The following is a 24,924-nucleotide window of genomic DNA, read 5'->3' on the forward strand; positions in this document are numbered from 1 at the left end:
CAACTACTCTGCACTCCTTGCCAAGTATGAGTACATCAATTGGTATAAAGTACTGGACTTTTACTGATTGATAGACTACCACAGGAGTTCTAGAGAGGAAATAAGAGCCTTAATTTCAGAAAGTTAACTAATAGCTCAGAACTCCTTACAGGCAGCAATTGATTGCATCAGACACTGTGGCAAGATTGATGGCAACATCTATGACAATGAGGTGGAGGCATTTTGAATACAGTCCTCACAGATTCTCAAAGAAATACAGATTGCTATAGGAAACCTCCTTTTTAAGGGTTTTGATCTGTTCAGCAGAAAGACAGATGTGTTGTGCTCATCAAAGGACTCCCGGGCTACACTTGGGTTCTTAGGTCTACAGACCCCACAACCCTGAAGAAAAGCAGCTTAGCAGCCCTATTCGAGGCAGGTTCCTCCTGCCCCCTTTTTAGCCTCTATACTAAAGACTGTAAGAACCACTGAGAAAGAAACAAAGAATACACAGATGAACTGCATTCTTTCTCAGGGGCAGCAGTGTTTGTTTGTTTGGTTAACTGAGAGCTTCCCAAAACTACATACCCTTTCCCTATCTCATTTGGACACAGTTTATTTTCTTTTTTGGGAAGCTTGGGCCAATATTGCCTCATACTCTTGGATCCTGGAAATCGTAGAGGTTGGATATTAGGTTGCATTTTAGATGTTTCCTGTCCTCCATCCACATTCCCCATCCCTTTTCAGTGATCCCTCTCAGAAGAGAATTAAATCAGGAGATGTCCTACTTTGGGAGCAGTAGAAGTGCCCCTTCAATAAAGGGGGGAAAGTTGTTGTTCCTGTTCCTTTTTCCTTCAACTGAAAAATAGGATGCTGCCCAGTTCTGGACTCAAGGAAATTCAGATTCCTTCACGGAGGCAAGTTCAAAATGGCTACCCTTGTCTCAGTAATCCAATTTCTAGAGTCTCCACCTTCGAGATGCATATTGCCATGCTTTGATCCACTCAGCCCACGCAAGCTCCTGAGATTTCTACTGGGGAGCTCACATTTCCAGTTCAGAGTCTTTCCGTTTGGGTTATCAACAGCCCCAAAGGTTTTCACAGAAAGTTTGGATCTAATGGCAGCGTACTTAAGGAGACATAAAAGTTTGTTCCTGCCTGAGTGACTGGCTTGTTTGGGGGAGCTCATGGCAACAGGTAAGATGTGATTCATCACATCCTACAATTCTTTGCCACCTTGTAACTCAAAATCAATAAGGAAAAGTCCATCTTTGATGCTTACCCAGAAAATACAACTTATTGTGATACTGCTGAACTCCATAACAGGTAGGGCATACTTACCTCAGGCCAGATTGTTTAAGGTTGATAGTTCATGTGGCTTCATGCACATTGGTCATGCCACATACCAGACTTTACTTCAGCCACTTTTTCATACAATGAAAGTAAATGTGTAGTTCATATTCCTTAAGTCCTAATATTTCCAGTTGATGGAAGAATCCCAATCATGTATGCAGAAGTGTTCCATTTTCTCCACCTCTGTCCTCAAAAACAGAAGTGACCAACTCCTTCATCCTTAGCTGGGGAGCACATCTAGACAACATGAATCTCCAGGTTTGTGATCCTCAAAGGAGACTTTTCTTCACAGAAATATATTAGAACTTGGGGCAATGTGTTCAGCTTGTGTAGTGTTTCTCCCTCTGATCCAAGGCAGAATGGTATAGCGAGAGAGAGAGAGAGACAAAACCACACCCAGCATTATATGTGAGCAGGCAAGGAGGAGCACAATCAGCTTCCTTGTTAGGAATTAGTCTGCTTGTGGAATTGGTGCATCCAGCATCAGATCATTCTGAGGCCTGGTCTACAGTACGCGATTATTTCGGAATTAGCCAAGTTACCTCAAAATAAAACTGGTTCCGTCCACATGACCAAACCAGTTTTTTCGATTTAAAGGGCTCTTTACTCTGATTTCTGTACTCCACCTCGGCAAGTGGAGTAGCGCTAAAATCGAGATCGCCGTTCCGGGTTACAGGTACTGTGGACGCAATTCGACGATATTGGCCTCTGGGAGCTATCCCAGAATGCTCCCTTGTGACCGCTCTGGACAACAGTCTGAACTCCGATGCACTAGCCAGATAGGCAGTAAAAGCCCCGGGAACTTTTGAATTTCCTGTTTGGTCACCATCAGCACAGGCGACCATCAGCACAGTCCACCATCACAGGCGACCATGCAGTCCCGGATTTGCAGACGAGCTCCAGCATGGTCCGAAAGTGAGGTACTGGATCTCATTGCATGTTGGGGAGATGAATCTGTTATGGAGGAACTATGTTCCAAAAAAAGGAACACAAATACGTATGCTAAAGTCTCCAGGGCCATGATGGAAAGAGGCTACTCCAGGGACACAGAACAGTGTTGTCCAAAAATCAAGGAGCTCAGGCAAGTGTACCAAAAAGCCAGGGAGGCGAATGGGCACTCTGGGTCACAGCCTCATACGTGCCGCTTCTACCGTGAGCTGCATGCAATTATGGGGGGTGATGACACCACTACTCCACCACTGTCCATGGACACCTGCAAGGGGGGAGTAGCACGGAGCGAGGAGGATGAGTTTTTTGGAGGAGGAGGAAGAGGACAGTGTGCAGGCGGCAAGTGGGGAATCTGTTTTCCCCCCTAGCCAGGAACTATTCTTAACGCTGGAGCCAATAGCCTCCCCCTACTCCCAAAGCATGCTCCCAGACCATGACCCTGGAGAAGACACTTCTGGTGAATGAGAGCTTGATCGGAGCCATGCAGTGGGGGGAGCGGGGAAACCCAGCCACGCTGGGCTGTTCACGTTTAGTTTAAAGGGCTCATCCCTGTTCGGAGCCTTATCGGAGCCCTGCGGGGGGGTGGGGGGAGGGAGGGTGTTCTGTGAAGTGATCATCCCAGAGAGCCCGCAGGCTGCCTGCAAGCTGAATTCTGTTGTCTGGCCGCATGTGATGGCTTACTCACACCAAAGTGGCAGGCACTTCAGTATAGGAGGCAAAGTGAGACCTTGTACAGAAAGAATATGTGCTGTGTACTATGAATTGCCTGTTTCACTGAGAAACTGTGTCCCCTTTGTTTTCTAAAATGTATCTTTTAAAATACTACCCTCCCTTTTTCTCCTCCTGCAGCAGGTGCAAATGTTTCATTGCGGCCCCTATCTACTCTGTCCCAGAGGTTGGTGCAGATTAGAAGGCAGAAAAAACAAACTCGGGACAACATGTTTGCCGAGCTCATGCAGTCCTCCCGCACTGATAGGGCCAGTTGAATGTGTGGAGGCAAACAATTGCGGAGTCGCACAAAGCGTTACATGAATACGAAGAGAGGAGGGATGCACGCGATGAGTGCAGACAGGATGCTATGGTCAGGCTCATGGGGGAGCAAACTGACATGCTCCGCTGTATGGTGGATCTAATGCGGGAAAGGTAGCAAGACCAGAGACTGCCGCGGCAGTCCCTGAATAACCGCCCTCCCTCCTCCCCAAGTTCCATAGCTTCCTCACCCAGATGGCCAAGAACACAGGGGGAGGCTACGGGGACCCACACAGTCAACCCCAGAGGATTGCACAAGCAGCAGAAAGCTGGCATATCCTAAATTTTGATTTGGTTTCTGAACTTGTCCTTCCCTCCTCCTCCCCCATCTAGCTTCTGATTTGTTTCAGTATTTTGTGCAACTAATAATAAAGAACGGCTTTTAAACAATTGTGACTTTATTTATTTATTTTATTTATTTATTTATTTATATATATATATATAATAGGGGGCGGGTAACTTTAAGAGAAACAAATACAACTCTCAAACCGTACCCTTGCTAGTCATGAAACTGGCTTTCAAAGCTTCTCTGATGTGCAGCGCGCCCTGCTGCGCTCTTCTAATTGTCCTGTTGTCTGGCTGTGCGAAACTGGCCGCCAGGCGAGTTGCCTCAACCTCCCACCCCGCCATAAACGTCTCCCCCTTACTCTCACAGATATTGTGGAGTATGCAACAAGCAGCAATTATAATTGGAATATTGGTTGTGCTGAGATCTAACCGAGTCAGTAAACTGTGCCAGCGCGCTTTCAAATGTCCAAATGCACATTCTACCACCATTCTGCACTTGCTCGGCCTATAGTTGAACTGCTCCTTACTACTGTCCAGGATGCCTGTGTATGGCTTCATGAGCCATGGCATTAAGGGGTAGGCTGGGTCCCCGAGGATAACTGTAGACATTTCAACATCCTCAACAGTAATTTTCTGGTTTGGGAAGTAAGTCCCTTCCTGCAGCTGTTCAAACAGACCAGAGTTCCTGAAGATGCGAGCATCCTGCACCTTTCCCGTTGATGTCGGTGAAACGTCCCTTGTGATCCACCAGTGCTTGCAGCACCATGGAAAAGTACCCCTTGCGGTTTATGTACTGGCCGCCCCGGTGTTCTGGGGCCAAGATAGGGATATGCGTTCCGTTTATCGCCCCGCCGCAGTTAGGGAACCCCAGCGCATTAAAGCCATCCACAATAGTCTGCACATTTCCCAAAGTCACTACCCTTGATAGCAGCTGGTCAATGATTGCGTTGGCTACTTGCAGCACAGCAGCCCCCACAGTAGATTTGCCCACTCCAAACTGATTCCCGACTGACCGGTAGCTGTCGGGCGTTGCAAGCTTCCACAGGGCTATGGCCATTTGCTTCTCAACTGTGAGGGCTGCTCTCATTTTGGTGTCTTTGCACTTCAGGGCAGGGGACAGCAAGTCACAAAGTTCCATGGAAGTGGCATACGAAAGTTTCTCAGCCACTGGGAATCATCCCATACCTGCAACACTATGCAGTTCCACCAGTCTGTGCTTGTTTCCCGGCCCCATAATCGGCGTTCCACAGCATGAACCTGGTCCAACAGCACCATGATCTCCCAATTGCCACATGCCATGCTTCTAGGAACGTCTGTGTCCATGTCCTCATCAGTAATCGCGTTGTCGTCGTCACTTCCTCACCCGGTTTTGCAGGTACTGCACATACTGCTGGATAATGCATGAGGTATTTACAATGGTCAAAACTGCAGCGGAGATCTGATCGGGCTCCATGCCTATGGCGCCTGCATGGCTAATCCTGGAAAAAGGGCGCGAAATGTAGGAGAGCAGAGTGGCAGCGGAAGCTGTGCTGTTCTGTTCACGGTAGCTGGACAACAGCTGAAAATGGTTGTCTTCTGTGGCTTTCAGGGAGGTGGGAGCCCAGGACAGACAACATGGAGAAGCTCGGAAGCGTGGCCATACTGGAAGAGCAGAGTTGGCGGCGGAAGCTGTGCTGCTCGGTTCATGATGGCCGAGCACAGTTGAGTTGGAGAGGTGGATTCATAGTAGCAGGAGAGCAGCGGTGCACCGTCTGCTGAAAGCAGTATGGCGTCTGCACGCCAGAAAGGCACAAAACGATGGTCTGCCATAGCTTTCTGATGACACACACCCAGAAACACCCGCGAGAATGTTTTTCCCCCATCATGCACTGGGAGCTTAACCCAGAATTCCAATGGGTGGCGGGGACCGCGGGAACTGTGGGATAGCTACCCACAGTGCACCATTCCGACATTCGATGCTAGCCTTGGTACTGTGGACGCAATCTGCCGAATTCACGCGCTTTAGTGGGGACACAGAAGACTGAATGTATAAAATAGCTTCCGAAAATTCGAAGAGAATAATTTCGAAATAATTTTGTACTGTAGACATACCCTGATAGTTATTCACCTACCAGGACTAGCCAGATCACTTGAGCAGGCAGTTTTCAGAAAAGCATGAGTAAGACTCTTTATAATTCAGTCTTTCACAGGTAGGGTTACCCACATATGGATTTGTTTACCACAAGCACAAACAGGAAATGTCCCACCTGTTGCTCTGAGGGGTCTGAACCTGGGACCACACTCAGACACATTCTCATTTCATGGATCCCAGGTCTGATGTATGTGTATCCTCTGATACTGAGGGTTTTAAAGAATCTAAAACAAGAGTCTGCAGTAATGATCCCGATAGCATCAGTTTGGCCCAGGCAATTCTGATACCCAGGCCTTGTAGATTTTCAATTCTGTCTCCTTTTAACATTGCCAATTAGTCCAGATGTAGTCCGTGTCGTGTTTCTTTCCCCCCTCCCCCCCCCCCCCCCCAAACAACTGGCATCTAGACCCGGCCTCTCTACATCTCAGAGCATGGATACTGGCTGGCTGATTATCATGGAAAGAGGCTTGTTCTCAAATCCACAGTTTCTCCCCAAAGTGGCTTCAAACTTCCTCTTATCCTATCAATGTTCTTCCTTAAACTACATTCCAACTAAGGGAAGCAAGACTCAACTCTTTAGGTGTATGGAGGGCACTCTCATTTTATCTGTATAGAACGGTCATCCAGGGTCTTACCTACATTTTTTGTTGCCTCTGCAGAGAGAAAGATGAGCCAGGCCAAATGATCTTAAAGGCGATCAAAATTGGTCTCAGATGGTATTACGATTTGTTACCAGTTAGCTAGTTTAGATTTTCTGGGTGAGGTCAGGTCTACTGCCCAAAAGATTCTGATCTCAATTGTATAGGGCATGTGTGCACCAAGAGTGGAAAATATATATCTAGACAGCACATCTAAGAACCACAGTTACTGTAAGCCTTCATCCAATGGATGAATTTTCTCTTCATGACATCATTATAGCAATACAAAACACCAAGTGGTGATACTCTTCTTTGCATTACTTTAATTCTTGTTTAAATAATTCCTTTAGATCCCTTTGCTGATTATCCGTTTAACTTCAGTATAGAGGGCTCACTGTCAAAAGTAACCCTGCACATTTATTTAACTTAAAAAAAGAAAATTCTAGATGTTTGTCTCATTGTGAGCCTTTGTAACTTCTTATCCATTTAATTTTGTAGTGGGGAGTTGAGTTATGCACATCCATAGTAATTGTCACTTCCTTGTAGCTAAAACACTTACTTTTAAAAATGTTTGTTTTTTAATACAGAGCTTTATTTACAAGAAACTTTTAAGCCTTTAGTGAACATCTCCCCGGATGCAAGGTAAGTTTCTGTTGCTTGCTTCTAAATTGTGCTGATCTTGGAATTAGTACTAGGGATTTCGTTATCTACATTAAAGAGAAACAGGATTTGAGTTTGTGAACTAGAGTAAGATAACGAAGAATGGAAAGACTCTGCATGTTTTTATTTAAGTGACTCAAAGGAAGAACTCTCCAAAAATCAGCGTTGAGTCCAATAGGATATCTTGTAGTGTAACAGCAACTTCCGAGCTTTCCACAAATCCCTTGCATAATTCCCTTCAATGCACTTGTCAAGCAGGGGATGGGGCCAATGACATGACTGCATTTTAACTTGTATACGTATCTGAGCTGAGAAAGCAAATACTATAGGGAAGATGATGCTTGCATACATCACTCCACGAATCCTAATTACAAGGAAAATCATTTGTCTAAAGTGTTACTCTAATAAATGCATGCTACTGATGCAAGAAGTGTTAATCAAAATACTAACTTTTTGGAGCTATGTCCTAAGCATTTGTTCCAACAGTCTGGGAAATGTCAGTATTTCAAGGGTTAACCTTGCATTAAAAATGAGTAATCAGTTATTTTTCTTGCAGTCAGACTAACATTTTCTATTTCCTAATGTGCTTTCAAGAAGAGTGAGGCTGTGTCTACACTACCACAGTAAGTCGACCTAAGTTACGCTACTCCAGCTACGTGAATAACATAGCTGGAGTCGATGTACCTTAGGTCGACTTATTGCAGTGTCTGTACCGCACTGGGTTGACGGGAGACGCTCTCTCCTGTAGACTTACTTTACGCTTCCCATTTGGGGTGGAGTATGGAGGTCGACCGGAAAGCAATCTGCAGTCGATTTGGCTAGACCCGCTAAATCAATATCCAGTGCACTGATCACTGGAGCGTCGATCCAGCTATAGCATAGACATAACCTAAGACTAGATGGCTCGACTATAACAGGGTTCAAAAAAGAGCTAGATAAGTTCATGGAGGATAGGTCCATCAACGGCTATTAGACAGGATGGGCAGGGATGGTGTCCCTAGCCTCTGTTTGCCAGAAGCTGGGAATGGGTGACAGGATGGATCACTTGATGATTACCTGTTCTGTTAATTCCCTCTGGGACCCTTGGCATTGGCCACTGTCAGAAGACAGGATACTGGGCTGAATGGACCTTTGGTCTTACCCAGTATGGCCATTCTTATGTTCAAGGAATTGTTAATGTCATACAGCCTCTCATCTCTTGGTCACTATTTCAAATTCAATCAGAGTTATTGCCCTCTAACATTTTTCCCACCCCACAATATGTTTAATCAGATGGTGATTTTGGCTCCATTTCTTGTGGACAAGTGTACACATCCTGAAAGACTATTGACAATAAATAATCATTTATAATTGGCATTGCCGGATGTCTCAAAGAACCAAAGTTTGAAAGAGTGTACAGTGAAAGTGAACACTCTTCCCCGTGATGTGATCCTTTCAACTGAGGATTGAGATACATCCAGTGCAAGAGAGTTGGAATACTGTGCACTGTCACTCTGTGTGTTTCTCTTTGAATAGAGGGCATTCGTTTTGAGTGCTATTAATTGACTGTCTTTATTTTTGAAGTGATTATTGTCCTAATGAAAAACTTAAATTGTGGAGAAATGTTGCTTCTACTAACCTCTCTGTTATAATGGTTCACTGTCCCTCAATGTTTATTGATACCAAGGGTTTATTAAAATGTTGATGTATATCTGTGTGCGTGTGGTTGGTCTTCAACAATAGTGAAAGTAAACTTGCTGATATCTTTTGCTATGCATAAGTTCTGCAATTTCTCTAGGATCTTATATGAAAATTATGGTAGATAATTATTGGTCTTGTGTATTCTTTGTGATGCTCTTATGATGTCAAAGTATGTTTTGGAATTTCACGGTCAGAATTCACTAACAGATTTAATTATTTTTCCTCAGCCTTTTTGATGCTGTGTATTCATTGATCAAAAACAAAATCCACAGATTGCCAGTTATTGATCCTGTCAGTGGGAATGCACTTTATATACTTACCCATAAAAGAATCCTCAAGTTCCTCCAGCTTTTTGTAAGTAGTTTAAAATGTACTTTGACTAACTGATTTAAATAGAAGCCTATTACTATTTAATAATGTAAACCCTTCACTTGGAAACTTGGAAACTTTTCTTGATTAAACACTTTAATTTGAACATTTTTGCGTGTAAGTGGCTTTGCATCTTTTCTTGACAGTAGAAAAGATATGCTAGAAGGAAGGATCAAAAATGTTGTCTCCCCCTCTTCTCTCCCCCCCCCCCCCAATTTAGAAAAAGCTGGCAGGTGACACAGACTGTCCTATATTCTATTTTGATGTTTTCTCTCCAATAACAGTACTGCAAAAAATGTCCAGTTCAGCTCACTATTCTGTTTGGGTGATTTTTCCCCAACAAAGAGAGACTGGAATTGTCCTTAGGTTATTCTTGCAGCTTCTGTTATGGTGGTGAGAATGAAGCGAGAGAGGATTACTGTAGTTCATACTGTGTTCAGAGAAGCCCTTATAGAATTTTAGAAGCTTAGATAACACAAAAACTAGGGGCCACCAAATGAAATTAATAGGCAGCAGGTTTAAACAAACAAAAAAGTATTTCTTCACACAACACACAGTCAACCTGTGAAACTCCTTGTCAGAGGATGCTGTGAAAACCAAGACTATAACAGGGTACAAAAAAGAATTAGATAAATTCATGGAGGATTCATCAATGGCTATTAGCCAGGATAGGCAGGGATGGTGTCCCTAGCCTCTGTTTGCCAGAAGCTAGGAATGGGCGACGGGATGGATCACTTGATTACCTGTTCTATCATTTCCTCTGAAGCCCCTGGCATTGGCCGCTGTCAGAAGGTAGGATACTGGGCTAGATGGACGTTTGGTCTGACCCAGTGTGGCCATTTTAATGTTCTGAGCAGCCAGACTAGGTGGTGAGTTGGATGGGAAAGCAGGTTTTGAACTAAGTACACAGTCCAGAATGATTACGCTTTGTCTTTTTGTTACTGCCTTTTTTTGTTGTTTTTGCAGCTTAGAGTCAAATGCATATAATGTGTCGTCATTACGTACGATTAGATAAATATACAGCATCAGAACAGAAAAAGTTCATTTTCCAATCTTAATTCTGCACCTCTTTGATAAAATTGTTCTAGATCTGAAGCTGTTTTTCAGCTTAACTCAAACATACTATTGGATTGCTATGAAACTCTATGATAATGATTTGAACTCTGTAGATAAAGCATTGAATGCTGACTTTTTCGGGTAAAGTTCAATTATATGGGGGCACTTTAGCCATAAGACATCTATATGAGGAAAGAAACAGTTCCTAACCTTTCTATAACTGTTCTTCGAGATGTGTTGCACATGTCCATTCCAACGTAGGTGTGTGCACACCCCGAATACAGTTGCCAGAATTTTTTCCCCTCGTGTTATCTGTCAGGTTAGCTCTGGTGCCGCGCACCAAGCACCAATATAAAGGGCCCTGCCGACTCTTTGCCCCCTCAGTTCTTTCTTTATTGGCTGACTCAGACAAGAGAAGAAGGGAGGCAGGTCTTGGAATGGACACGTGCAACGCATCTTGAAGAACACGAGTTACAGAAAGGTTAGTAACTGTTTTTTCTTTGAGTGCTTGTACATGTCCATTCCAGCGTAGGTGACTCCCAAGCAGTTGTCTAGGAGGTGGGCTCAGAGTTCATGAACATGCTGACTGCAACATTGCTCGGCCAAAGCTAGCATTGTTTCTGGCCTGCTGGGTGATGGTATAGTGCAACAGTTCTCAAACTGTGGGTCGGGACCGCAAAGGGGGTAGTGACCCTGTTTTAATGGGGTCACCAGGGCTGGCTGAGACTTGCTGGGGTCAAAGCCTGAGCTCCACTGTCTGGGGCTGAAGCCTGGGTGCTGAAACCTTGGGTAGTGGAACTGAGATTACAGGCCCCCAGCCTGGGGCTGAAGTCCTTGGGCTTTGGCTTTGTCCCCGACCCTAGGGCAGTGGGGCCTTGGCTGTGTCTCCCCCTCTCCACCTCCCCCTCGGGGTGGCACAGATTGGGTGGGCTTACGCTTCAGTCCCGCCTCCTGGAGTTGTGTAGTAATTTTTTTTTTCAGAAGGGGGGCGCGGTGCAATGAAGTTTGAGAACCCCTAGCATAGTGAGTCAAGAATGTGTCACGAATGACCAGGTTGCCTCCCTGCAGATGTCCTGAATAGGGAGTTGTGCTAGGAAAGCAGCCAAGAGGCCTGTGATCTTGTGGAATGAGCGATCAGGTTGGCTGGAAGCAGAACACCCGCTTGCTCATAACCTGTGCGAATACACTATGTGATCCAGGACAAAATTCTCTGAGCGGAGATAGGGAGACTTTTCATCCTCTCTTCTACCATTATGAATAGTTGAGCATATCTACGGAATTGGTCCTTTGTATATAGAACGCCATGGCCCATCTAACATCTAGAGAGTGTGGACCTTGCTCCTATTCAAATGCAGTTTTGGGAAGAACACCAGTAGAAAGAAACTGTGAAACCACTTTCAGGAGGAAAGCTGGGTGCGGATGCAGCTGCACCTTCTCCTTAAAGAAAATCATATACAGGGGTTGTGACATGAGGGCACAAATCTCCAAAACCCATCTGGCCGAGGTGATGGCAACTAAAAAGGCCACTTTCTAGGAGATGTGAACTGACAAGTACATTGCCAGTGGCTCAAACAGGGGACCCATAAGCCTTGATAAGATGAGGTTTAGGTTCCAGGGAGGAATGGGATCCCTAACCTGCGGGTACAACCTCTCCAGCCTTTAAGGAAACCGATAACCATCTCATGAGAGAAGGTGGACCAGTTGTCAGCTGGGGGGGATGGAAGGCCAAAATCGCTGTGAGGTGGACCTTGACCATAGAAATAGCCAAACTTGTTGTTTCAGATGTAATAGGTACTCAAAATAAGCTGCAAAGAGGAATGCAAGGGCAGAACTCCATGCTGGGAAGACCATTTTGCAACATAAGTCATTCTCGTGGAGGGCTTCCTACAGCCTAGTAGGATCTTACGGACCTGCTCTGAGCATACCTGCTCCTCCGGATTCAGCAGTGGAGCTTCCAGGCCATCAGATGGAAGGAGCTGAGGTTTGGATGAAGCAGCCGACTGTGGTCTTGGGAGATCAGATACGGATACAAAGGAAGCAAGAGTGGGCCCTTTTACTGAGAGGCCTGACAAGGTGGCAAACCAGTGTTGCCTGACCCATGCTGATGCTGTGAGAATGACCAGGTCCCAGTCCCACTTGGCCTTCATCAGACTCTTGTGCACTAGCAGAATAGGAGGAAAGGTATCGGTGGTCTGTCCACAGTAGCAGGAAAGTGTCTGTGAGAGAACCCAGGCTGTGGCCTTGCAAGGAGCAGAACTGGTGGCATTTCCTCTTGATCCGGGAAGTGAACAGGTGTATCCGGGGAGTCCCCCACTGTTGGAAAATGACCCTCGTGACATCTGGCTGGAGGGACCATTCGTAGTGTGAGGAGAAACACCTGCTTAGGTGATCCACCAGCTGGTTCTGTGCTTCCAGGAGGTGAGAAGACTCGAGATGCATTGAATGCACTATGCAGAACTCCCACAGATGAATTGCTTCCTGACACAGAGGGGAAGAGCATGCAGCTCCTTGTCTGTTGATGTAGAACATGGCTGTCGTGTTGTCTGTGACGACCAAAACTACCTTGTTTCCAATGTGAGCAGGCTAGGTGGACCGCCCTAAGTTCTCTGATGTTGATATGGAGAGTGTTCTTTTGGGAACCAGAGGTGTTGAATCCTGAGGGATCTCAGCTGGGTTCCCCAGCCCGGTGACAATGTGTCTGAGACCACCAACATCGAAAGTTGGGACTGCAAAAGGGGTACACCCGCACAGACCACGTGATGGTCCAGCCACCACTCCATGGAGACAAGGACTTGAGAAGATACGGTGACAGTAGAATCTAGATGGTGAAGGACAAGCAAGTACACTGTGGCCAGCCATGCTTGAAGAGATCTGAGACACAGCCTGGCGTGTTGCATGATGCTATGTGGCACAAGAGATTCCGACAGCTCTGCACTGTTATAACGAGATGGGCCTTGAGGGACCTTTATCAGGGTTGTGATCACCCCAAACCAGTCTCCCAGGAGCAAGGCTCTGGCCTGAATGGAGTCGAGAACCACCCTGATGAACTCTATCCTCTGTAGTGGGATGAGGGTGGACTTTTGTATATTTATTAGCAGGCCTAGCGCCTGGAAGGATAATTGGATGAGGTGGATGTTTGATTCCACCTGAGCCCCGGACCGACCTTTGACAAGTCAGTCATCTAGATACAGGAAGACATGTACTCCCCTTTCCTCAGGAAGGCAGCTACCACTGTCATGCATTTGGTGAAGACACACGGAGCAGCTGACAGGCCGAATGGAAGCATCGCGAACTTGTAATGTACCTGGTTTACGATGAATCTGAGGAACCTTCTGTGGCCTCAGAAAATTGATATGTAAAGTATATATCTTTTAAATCGAGGGCATCATCCCAATCTCCCAGATCCAGAGAGGGAATGATGGAAGCCAGGGAGACTATCCAGAACATGAAGTTCTTAAGGTAGTGGTTGAGACAGTGCAGGTCTAGAATAGGTCTGAGACCACCCTTGGCTTTTGGAATAGGAAATAACAGGAGTAGAACCCCTTTCCTCTCAAGTTTTGTGGAATCTCTTCTACAGCTCCCATCCAAAGGAGGGACTGGACTTTTTGTACAAATAGTTGTTCATGAGATGGATCCCTGAAGAGGGAGGGGGAGGGTAGGGAGGTGAGGTAGACACAAACTGGAGGGTGTATCTCACTTCTATCGTGCTCAGCACTCAGCGGTCTGAAGTGGTGCGGGCCCAGACTCTGAAGAAATGGGGTAGGGCAGTCCAAGACGGAGGGGTGACTGGATCCGATATCATGGGAACTGGGATGTTGACCTCGAGCATTCAAGCAAAAGGAGTGCTTCAAGTTCCCCAAGTTCCTGGTGGTGGCTTTCATTGGACCCAAGGTGAAATCTGGCGGAGGTCTATGCCTAAACCCCCTGTTCTTTCTCCTCTGTGTTTCCTGCTTGGCTGGCCGGGTGAGGTACCAGCCAGTCTGTTGGGTCCTGTAATGTTTCCTAGAAGCCGCTGGGGTATACAACCCCAGGGACTTCAAGATTGCCCTGGTATCCTTAAGCCCGTGGAGCTTATCAGTTTGCTCCAAGAAGAGTGAAGACCCTTCAAAGGGGAGATCCTGGAGGGTTTGCTGAACCTCCCCAGGAAATCCAGATGACTGTAACCATGAGCTCCTGCATATGGTTACAGTTAAGGCCACGGATCTAGCCGCAGAGTCAGCCATGTCCAGAACTGCCTGTAAGGAGGCCCTTGATACTGTTTTTCCTTCATTGATCAGGAAGAACTCCTGTCTGGCTTCTTGAGGGAGAAGGTCTTTAAACTTTTGCATGGCATACCACATATTAAAGTCATAGCAGCCCAGTAGTGCCTGCTGGTTTGCTATGTAAAGTTGCAGCTCTCCTGTAGTATAGACCTTTCTGCCAAATAAGTGTAGCTTTTTGGGGTCCTTTGCTTTAGGCGTTGCTCCCAACTGCGCTTAGTGATCTCTTTCATTAGCAGCTGAAACTACCAGGAATCCCAGAGGTGGGTATGAGTATAAGAACTCTTAACCCTTGGTTGGCATGAAATACTTCCACTCTGTACACTTTGCCATGGGAGGAAGGGAATGGGGGTCTGCCGTAGCACCTTGACTGGTCCATGAAAGCCTCAGTGAGTGGCAGTTTTGAGGCCACCCACTTTAAGTCCTGGTGAGCCTTGTGACCAGACTGGGGAGGAAACATGCCAGCTCTCACCACAGCCTCATCTGGGGAGGAGGAAGAGGAAGCCAGCACTGTGTGTGGGGTCTCAACCCCTCCTTCTGTTTTGCCCGGGACCCACGGCAACTCCTCTTGAAGTTTGGTACCGGAGTCCAGATCGGGAGTCTCCTGGCGAGGTACTGGTGGTGCTCTGTTCTCAGAGGCCACCGAATAGGAGCACCTTTAGAAAGAGCCCTGGGCTGGGGGGGAACCCCCACTGATTCCAGAAGGGCCATTGCATACACTCGGTGTCACCCGTGCATTTGGGGCCATAGTGGAGTAGGAGTGCCTCAGGGAGTAGCGTGGGTGACTGTGAGGGCGAGATGAGTATGACCCCACTTCTGACGATGACAATGAGTCCTGGTGAGACAACCAGGGCGATGCAGACCCTGTTATTGCCAGAGATGGTGGTGGACAATGGTGAAGCCTGTGATGAGGCCATGAAGGAGGGTTTGCCCCTGGAAAATAGTCCTGGAGCCAGGCGGTGGCAGGAGGAAGATGGTTCCCTGCCACTCAATGACACTAGCAACACTAATTTCAGCTTCGCCAGAGATAGAGGCACTGGCAATGAAAGGAGGTCTCTGGCTGCTGCGAACACTTCAAGAATTGATGGCACCATAAACATACTGGAGTTATGTTGCCTGCCTTAGGTCGGTGCCTCTAAAGTCAATGGAACCTGCATAGGTGCCAGAGTTGCTGGTGTCAAGGTGGAAGAATGTCCCAGCAGAGATCTCACTGTGTCCCAGTCCCCATGTCTGATTGACTTTAGTGCTGGGGATCGACCTCTCTCTGGCTGCTTCTTGTTTTTCTTCTTAGGCATTAGGAATGCTCTGCACCGACACCGAGGTACTTGGCACCGAGTCTGAGCAACTCAGCTCTGAAGCAGGTCTCAGAGCTGCCTCCATGAGAAGGCCCTTCAGTCTCACTTCAGTCCTTTTTGGTGCAAGATTTGAAGTCCTTACAGATCTGGCAGTGGTCCTTCTCTGAGCCTCTCCCAAGCACTTGGGACAGCTTGAGTGTGGGTCGCTCAAGGGCATCGACTTGCTGCAGGAAGCACTGGGCTTGAAGCCAAGGTGTGCCATGGCACCTGGAGATGGACGAACTTCTCTAAGTGATCGGGGAAGGGCCCAGCACTAATGTAACTGGGGGGGGGAACTAGCTACAAAAAAAACGGATTAACTATTTACACTAGAAAATAGCAAAAACTATTGTGACGTTTGCCGAAGCAACCAGAGCAATTCCAGCAACTGTCATGGGCAGTAACAAAGAACTGAGGGGGCACAGCATCAGCAGGGCCCTTTCTACCAGCACTACGAGTGCGCAGCACCAGGGGGCACCAGAGCTGAGCTGACAGATCCATTCGCAGAAAAAAATTCTGGCAGCTGTTCTCGGGGCAGGCACACACCTACATTGCAATGGACATGTGCAAGCACTTGAAGAAGAAAACTGCATTGTAAACCCATAAATTTCTAGGCCAGGAGGGACCCTTCTGATCATCTAGTCCGAGCTCCTGTATAACACAGGGCACAGAATGTACCCAAAATCATTCCTAGAGTATATCTTTTAGAAAAACACCTAATCTTGATTTTAAAATTGTCAGTGATGGAGAAACCACCATGATTTGTGCATGAATGTATTTTTAATTCTCCTAGGTGTCAGAAATGCCAAAGCCTGCCTTTATGAAGAAGAACCTGGATGAACTTGGGATAGGAACTTATCACAACATTGCCTTCATACATCCAGACACTCCTATTATTAAAGCCTTGAACATATTCGTAGACAGAAGGATATCTGCATTACCAGTTGTGGATGAGTCAGGTGTGTATTAAGCTGTACAAGAATATAGTAAAGGGGAGTGATAGCATGTTTAATTTTGAATTTATTTTGTACAATTACCTGTGCTGAAACCAGCCCTAAATTTGTCTTTATACCATCCTGCCACTTGCTCATCAAACAACAAGGGTGAGGAGGGGATAGAATATAATTTGAGATACAAGAAATAAACAAATGAAAAATCTAGGTTAACAGGCTTAGAAGATCTCATTATATCACTCCCTTGTTCAGTTAGCCAAATGTTCACTGTAACATGTCAAAAGTTTTTTTTCATTCTTGATCTGAATTTTTTCTTTGTAATTATAAGGTAATTAATTAAACTAGAATGCAAGGAAATTAACATTTTTCTTTGTTTTTAGAAGAGTTTACTAACTTTTTTTTTTTTCATTTTTAGGAAAAGTTGTAGATATTTATTCCAAATTTGATGTAATAGTAAGTATCTTTTAATTTTTGTAAAATGTTTTAAAGTGTATCTTTTGAAATTGCAGTCCTTCAGTTGTTTGCTTCAGCTGTTACTTATTCCTTAACTTTTAATTTGATGAACTGGCTAAAACACCACTTTAATTCACTTTGCACAGTATTTTTTTCTGGCTTATTAGTGTTTCTTATATGTGTGCATCTGGTGGTCTACATTACTCATGCACCACAATGGAGAACGTATAGGCTTCATCCCCTCCCAGTTCAGCCATCCTCATCTTGACTACTGCTGCACCAGAGCCCAACTCTTTCAGAGAGTTTGATTGAGGATTTCCTCTTACTGGTTATTGGGAGTTTCATATGACTGGATTTTTACACCTGGGGGAATTCTGCACAGAATTCGTGTTCCCCTGCAGATTTCTTTGCTTTCCAAAGAAAATGATGGGGATGCAAACGGAAGCTATGCAGGGAATGGGGAGCTGAGGACTGTCATGGGCATAGTTTGGGGGCATATTACACCCCCAAACAGAGGCAAGGTGTGCAGGGGGCACTGCCCTCCCATTTCTGGCGCAGAGCTGCCCAGCTGATGGAGGGTGCCACTAGGCTGGCTGTTGCTGACCCTGCAGCTGGATGCCGCTTCCTGGGTCCTAGTGCCAGTCGTGCTCCCCTTCTGTGTGCTGGGAGCCTTCCTGTTTTCTATACAACAGTGAGTGCCTGCGATGGGGCAGAGCGGGGTGGGGTGGAAGGAACAGAATGGGGTGTTATAGGGCAGGGGGAGAAAGATGTGGGAGTGAGGGGAGGTGGATAGGGGCAGGGAACAGTAGGGAGGGGATGAGGTAGAGGGCAGTGGGGAGAAGGGGGTGCCGAAGAGGCAGTGGGGAAGGGGGGATGGGGTGGGGAAGAAAAGGGGATAAGGGAATTGGGGGGAAGCGGGAGCCCGGCATGTGGCATCCTCTTGGCAGCAGCTGGGGTTCCCCTGTTAAGCAGGCGCATCAAACTCCCACCCCAATGAGCCCCATCCCCCTGCACCCAGACCACCCTGCTGAGCCCCCCACATCCAGACCCACCCCCCACTGAGACCCCCTCCTTTTGAGCACCAATTACCTTCACCTGGACCCCTGGAGAGTCCTATTGCCCCTGCACCCAGAACCCGTGTGCATCCAGATCCCACACTGAGCTGTCCCACACAGAACCCTCTCACCCCACATATGGATTCCCACACACTAAGCCCCTCTACACTTGGATCCTGCGGGGCTGACCCTGCCTGCCCATACCTGGTGCGCCTGGCGCAGAGGGACAGGGCCCCAGGGTGTTTCTGGGGCAGGCCCAGGCTTTGTGCTGTGTCAGGATTGGGTGCAGCCTCACCACTGAGTCCCTGTCCCTGGGAGCACCGGGGGGCCGCAGGATCATCTCCCACCTCCATGTAGCCAGTGGCCTGTGCTCCCCACTGCCATGCTGGAGCCTCGACATTTATTTATTGCAAATAACATTTGCAGAATTTTCAAATACTGTCTGTAGAATTTTTATATTTTTGGTGCAGAATTCCCTCAGGAGTAGACAACCATGTGGCTGTCCTTTGTATGTGAGCTTGAGGAGCTGGTGTGCTAAATCCTTCCTGCCCAGTGTGTATCTGAGCCTCGCTCAGGCTGATGTTTTCACCATGGCTTCTCTCAGTAGCGTAACAGTTTAGTTTAGCCCAGGCTGCCAGCCTGCCTGTCCAACAGACAATCTAAATAGCTGGAATCGTCAAGAAAAGAAAAGCCCAAATTTCTGTATTCATCTTATCTGTATGTGCCAGTGTGACCTAGCAGAGCCTTCCATCTAATGGGGCCTTCTGGTTGCTGGATTTATTCTGTAGACACACAAGAGTGATCTAGTATCAGCGGGGTAGCCATGTTAGTCTGTATCCACAAAAACAACGAGGAATCTGGTGGCACCTTTTATTTGGGCATAAGCTTTTGTGGGTAAAAAAACCCACTTCTTCAGATGCATCAAGAGTGATTTAATAGCTCTTGCCACAAGCGTGCCAGTGGAAAATCCTGATGTCTGTAACCCTGCATTGAAAATCAGTACTAAGGGAGAAGTATTCCAAATGTGAAATAGCTTTACAGTGCCTTTACCAACACTTATCTGTACACAATGCTTTTTTAGAGTCAGGGTTCCCAAACACCTGCTTATCTCTTCTAGTCTTCTGTGCTTTCCATTTCCACCCTTGTGGAAAACATTCTTCTGTCCTTTCAGGGTGACTATAGGGTGCAATGAAGCTGTGTAGAAGCAAGAGTTTTTCATCCTCCCAGGCCTTGGGAATCCCTAGTTAATAATACCGCCTTAAAACATTTGATTCAGTCTTGGTCTCAGAGGATTGTTCAACCTCTTCAACCACTGAGGCAGGACAAGTAGGACTTCCATCCATATTTCTCATACCTTTCACAACAGTGTTTGAAAAGGAAGAGGTCTGAGTCCAAGTTAATTCCTTAGAGAGAAAACTTAAGAAAAATCTATGACTTAAAGAAGCTGCAAGAAAAAGCACAAATCTGAACCACAAGGCCACCACAAACCTGTTCACTGGGGAAAACGTACACCTGGACCCAAAACCAAACCTTCGGGCGCAAATGGCTCACTTGTTACTGGCTGCTGGCTTTAATGTGGGAGCTAAATTAGGACATTTTTTGATCATTTCTCCACCCAGTGGCTTTCCCTTTCATCTAGACTGATGGTAAATTAGACCAGCAAGAATAAATCAGTATTTTTCTCTTGACAAGAGCAACCCTGAGCACAAAGGTAAGCACCTTCTTGTGGAGAGATGTGCTCATGAATGCCTTTTCCTCTAACTTCCAAGTGGTTTGAGAATAAACTTGTATAATCCTGGCCCCGATGTACTTGGCTGTGTTTATACAGCTGAAGGACTCTGATAGACTTTGCTTAATATATGCAGTGGAATAGCCATCAATTTACACCAGAAATGTAACTTGATATTTGCATTGATAGTTTAATAACAAATACCTCCTTACCTCTTGTGAAGACTAATAATGATTCCTCTAATTTATTTTTCAGAACCTTGCTGCTGAAAAAACCTATAATAATCTAGATATCACAGTAACGCAAGCCCTCCAGCACCGTTCTCAGTATTTTGAAGGTGTTGTGAAGTGCAGTAAGCTGGAAACACTGGAGACCATTGTTGATAGAATAGTGAAGGCTGAGGTGAGATTACTTTGTTGACTTTATTGTTTTAAAGCAATAAGACAACAAGGGTACCAAATAGTGCATAAGCATCATTTCATCAAAGTCCAATAAAATAACACAAAGTAACTTTGATGGTTCACTGCAGATATTGCTTCTTACATTAGCATGTGTAGATATCAAAGTGTTGATTTACTAGGTTTATCAATGGGGGCACTGATCATTTGCAGGTGATCTTGGTGAAATAAGTATGACTTCGTTGGGGACTTGGCAGGTGATGGGGGAATTGCAAGATATTTTTTGTAGCTTGTCTCTCCACTTAGTCCCACTGCTATGTTTTCTACTTGATATCAGTGGACAATGGAAGAATCTTTCAAAAAGAATGTTATTCAAGAGAAATGCTGCTTTTGGAACATACTTGGCAACAAATGCACCGTCCTGCAAACTGCACTATGGATGCCTAATGCTTTTCAGCTGATAAGCTATGTTTGAGGATGCATGGCATATTTTTCAGAAGTAACCTCAGAATCAAAACCATGATTAGAGTGGATGGGCGCCTGTGCAAAGATGGCATACTTTTTTGTGCAACTGTAAGATAATTATATATGTGTATATATTATATTATTATAATAATTAAAGCTGAATAATATGGTCAATTAAAGGAGGGTAATATAATTAATGCCAATCAACATGGGTTTATGGAAAATAAATCCTGTCACCCTAACTTGATTGATCTTTTTTTCCATGAGATTTCCAGCTTGGTTGATAAAGATAATAGTGTTGATGTAATATGCTCAGATTTCTGTAAGGCATTTGATTTGGTACCACATGACATTTCGATTAAGAAACTAAATAATACAAAATTAATATGGTATATATTAAATGGATTAAAAAATCGGCTGATTAGTCTCAAAATGTAATTGTAAACAGGGAATTATTGACTAGGTGTTTTTAGTGGGGTCTTGTGGGGATCGGTTCTTGGCCCCATGCTGTCTAGTATTTTTATCAATGACCTGGAAGAAAACAAAATAATCTCTAATTAAATTTACTGATAACACAGATTTGGAGGAGTGGTAAATTAATGAAGAGAACAGGTCACTGACACAGTGATCTGAATTGCTTGATAAGCTGGGCACAAGTAAGCAATATGCATTTTAATATGGCTAAATGTATACATCTAGGAACAAAGAATGTAGGCCAGACTTACAGGATGGGCGACTCTGTAAAACATTTGGGGGTCATAGTGGATAATCATCTGAACATGAGCTCCCAGTGCAATGTTGTGGCCAGAACAGCTTATGTGATCCTGGGATGCATAAATGTGAATCTCAAGTAGGAGCAGAGGTCATTTTATCCCTGTATCCTGGCTTTGGTGCGACCACTGCTGGAATACTGCCTCCAGTTCTGGTGTCCATAGTTTGAGAAGGATGTTTGATAAATTGGACGGGGTTCAGAGTAGAGCCAGGAGAATGATTAAAGGGTTAGAAAACATTTCTTTATAGTGAAGAAATTCAACCTATTTATCTTAATAAAGAGACGGTTAAGGGGTGACTTGATCACAGTTTATAAGTACCTACATGGGGAACAAATCTTTGATAATGGGCTCTTCAGTCTAGCAGAGAAAGGCGTAACCTGATACAGTGGCTAGAAGCTGAAGCAAGTCAAAATCAGCCTGGAAATAAGGCACAAGTTTTTAACAGTGAGGCTAATTAACCATTGGGACACTTTACTGGGGGTTGTGGTGGATTCTCCATCACTAGCAGTTTTAAAATCGAGATTGGATGTTTTTCTAAAAGATCTGCTCTAGGAATTTTGAGGAAGTTCTATGGCCTGTGTTATATCGGAGATCAGTCTAGATGATCACAGTGGGCCCTTCTGACCTTGAAATCTGAGACTCTTAAGATACAGAGTGTTAGAAGCACTGGCCGTATTAGGAACTAAAAGTTGTGGAGAAGCTGGCTGACCAGGTGGCTAGTGAGCATACTGTAATTGGGTTTTAACCAATGTTTCAGTATAATCTGTTGGCAGATTAGGGTAACCCCAGAAATTAAGACTGCTGGTAAACTGGGGAATTGGTCACCCTTTGCTGACTGGCTGGGGAAGAAATATGATAGAATATTATTGGCATCTTTTAAAACTTTTGTGGAATGTCCTTTCAGATTCATTCACTGTTCAGATGATATGACAAGCATAAGTGAAAGAGTTAACAGTGACTTTTAAATTGCTTATAAGCTGCAGAATAACCACTACATTGAGAAGAATGGAGCAGTATACATTTTACAGCTATTTTAGTATGTCTCTAGACTCAGGAAGATGAAGATAGCACCGCTTTTTTTGTTTGTTTTTTAAAAGGTTATCTTTACAAAAAGAGAGAAGGACTACAAACTTAGCTTTCTAAATGAAATCTTTAAATGCTGTGGAAAACATCCTGGCAGATTTTTTTGAATCTTGGGTATCTTTTAAGCAGGAAAACTCTTCACACAGGTTTCCAGACCCCCATTTATGAGATGCATTTACAATGAGGCAAACTTAACAACAAATAAGAGTTCAAGCATGCTTCAAGCATAAAGATATGTATTTGTCATTTGAATTTACACATAACATTAACATTACTGCATCATGCATCCCTGATCATGTTTAGTTATGATACATATCTGGTTCCTACTGATTCTGCCATGTGATGTTACCTGACTGACCAGAGAAGCAGACATTATGAAGTCTCAATCAGTTTCACCCGTAGCTGTATCTACCAATGTTTGGGTGCTGTTATCCTCTGTCTTCCTTCTCCAGTGTCAATAGACTTCATATGAGGGAGCAAGAGAGAGAGGTGTCCACCTATCAAGCCCATTGCAGAAAATCAAAATTACCCATTTCAGTCATCTTCAAGAGTAATTTAAAACATATTATTTCAGTTTCTGCATCCAAGATTTTGCATCTTCAGGGACCCCAAACTTACATTTATTAAATTTGAGCTAATTCCCAAGATTGTCAGTACTGTTCCTCAGTATTCCATTAGAACTGTATCAACAGACAGTTCCATATCCTCTGGCTTTTTCTGTGCCCACTAAAGCTTGCAGTTTGTACTACAGTGTGTCTAGAATGACCCATATTATGTCTAACTTTCTGTTAATATCTTTAGAGGTCTTAAATCCATTACAACAGTTTCAAAAAAGATTCCTTCCCTTGGGGATGCAAGCTGAGCTTGGTAAGGCCATACTTATCCTCCCTCAGTCTATGAGAATTACACTGGGTTCCTCAATGGACTTACTTTTGCTCACAAGCTTTATGGAATGTCTGCATCCCCCAAAGAAAACTTCAAAAAAAAATAACCCAACCATTAGTGCAGAAATACAAAGAGAGTGATTTGGACAGCATGTCACATGAGGATGTGGCCCATCTTGGCCTGCCTGCCTGACCCTTCCTCATTAACCTTTGTTTTACCAGGTAACAGCTCACTGAGAAGGAAAATCACTTTTACAAGAGGAACCTGCTTCTTGAGACTTGCCACTTGATAGCTGCAGTATAGTTCAATTCACACAACTTCAAACATTCACTTAACATCTAATAGGAAAAACTGTATGTATTTTTGTGTGCATTGTATAACGAATGAAATTTTTCTATATAAATGGATACACTATAAATACACAAATATAAAATATTTCTCAGTGAGTCAGCTTTATGTAGAGGCCCACAAATATTCTAGAAATCTGGCCCTGTTCCCCAGTGATGTTAGAAGCTGCCCACTGCCTGGGGGGATTAGTTTGTGTCTTGTGTGTAAAACAGTTATTTTTATTATAAAAATTCCAAGTGTGGTACTAAATTGATCTTTTTGGTTGCTAAACAAGAATGCTTAATCATACTGGTATTAAGTGTTTAATTGATATAGTAATAATTTTTCTTTATGGAACTCACGACACAATGTGAGAAAGATGACCAAGTGATTAAATGTCCGTAATATACAGAAAACTAATATCCGTGTCTAAAGTATCACCAGCACAATTTCATTAGAAGAAAAAAATATAAAAACAGAATTTTCCCCCTTTTCTTTCTATTTCTTTCCTGTGTTCCCCATTTGTATCAGGTGGGTATGACTGTTCAAATACAAGAGAAGAGGAGCTCTAAGGTATCCTGACTGGTATGTAGTTAACCTCAGTCCTAAATTAACGTACCATTACTTTAATCAAACCAGAGATGCTGCTTTCATGCTGTTATCCCCTTGGTGAGGGTGATGAGGTTTCTTCTTTTCACTTACTAGCATTTGAGAAATTTGATTGCCTAGCACTAAGGGGGTTCCAAGGTGTTAATAAAAGAAATAGGAAAGTTGTCAAGATTGCAACTCTGTTTTTTGCCCTTATCACTTGTATCTGTCAGCCCTAATCTCATCTTTGAGAGAGAATAATGCCGGTTCTCATTGAAATACTGTGCTGGAAGCAGTAATCTCACTATTTACATTTTTACTCATTTGGACATCTTTCCCATGAAAAAAAGTGATGTCTTACAGAAAACTGATTTTTAGTGATAGTAAAAAAGAAGAAATGGTTAAATGTTGAACCTTAAGATAAATGATCAAGAGTATTCAGCTGTTAGATATCTACATTTTATACTCAAGTAGATGATCAACTCTTACTCT

At 44.5% G+C, this 24,924-nt stretch overlaps 1 protein-coding gene and 1 long non-coding RNA gene across 14 annotated transcripts in view; one reads left to right on the plus strand and one right to left on the minus strand.

The window, feature by feature from the left end:
• Positions 1-24,924, plus strand: part of PRKAG2 (protein kinase AMP-activated non-catalytic subunit gamma 2) — a 384,594-nt gene that overhangs the window by 355,045 nt on the left and 4,625 nt on the right. For 7 of the 9 annotated variants that reach the window (XM_037891127.2, XM_043541595.1, XM_037891129.2 and 4 more), the window contains 5 exons: positions 6,953-7,007; positions 8,933-9,059; positions 16,517-16,682; positions 17,092-17,129; positions 20,169-20,315. In XM_037891127.2, coding sequence (XP_037747055.1) covers positions 6,953-7,007; positions 8,933-9,059; positions 16,517-16,682; positions 17,092-17,129; positions 20,169-20,315 — 533 coding nt within the window. The other 2 variants (XR_005224094.2, XM_037891130.2) reach the window with 2 other exon arrangements.
• LOC114019417 overlaps positions 20,317-24,924 on the minus strand; it is a 31,020-nt gene continuing 26,412 nt past the window's right edge. For 3 of the 5 annotated variants that reach the window (XR_006289131.1, XR_005224096.2, XR_006289129.1), the window contains exon 7: positions 22,067-23,129. This is a non-coding gene — a long non-coding RNA (uncharacterized LOC114019417). Of the gene's footprint in view, positions 21,308-22,066; positions 23,130-24,924 lie in introns of those variants that run through there. The other 2 variants (XR_006289132.1, XR_006289130.1) reach the window with 2 other exon arrangements.

This window comes from Chelonia mydas, chromosome 2 (genome assembly GCF_015237465.2).
Source record: "Chelonia mydas isolate rCheMyd1 chromosome 2, rCheMyd1.pri.v2, whole genome shotgun sequence".
Classification (NCBI taxonomy): Eukaryota; Metazoa; Chordata; order Testudines; family Cheloniidae; genus Chelonia; species Chelonia mydas.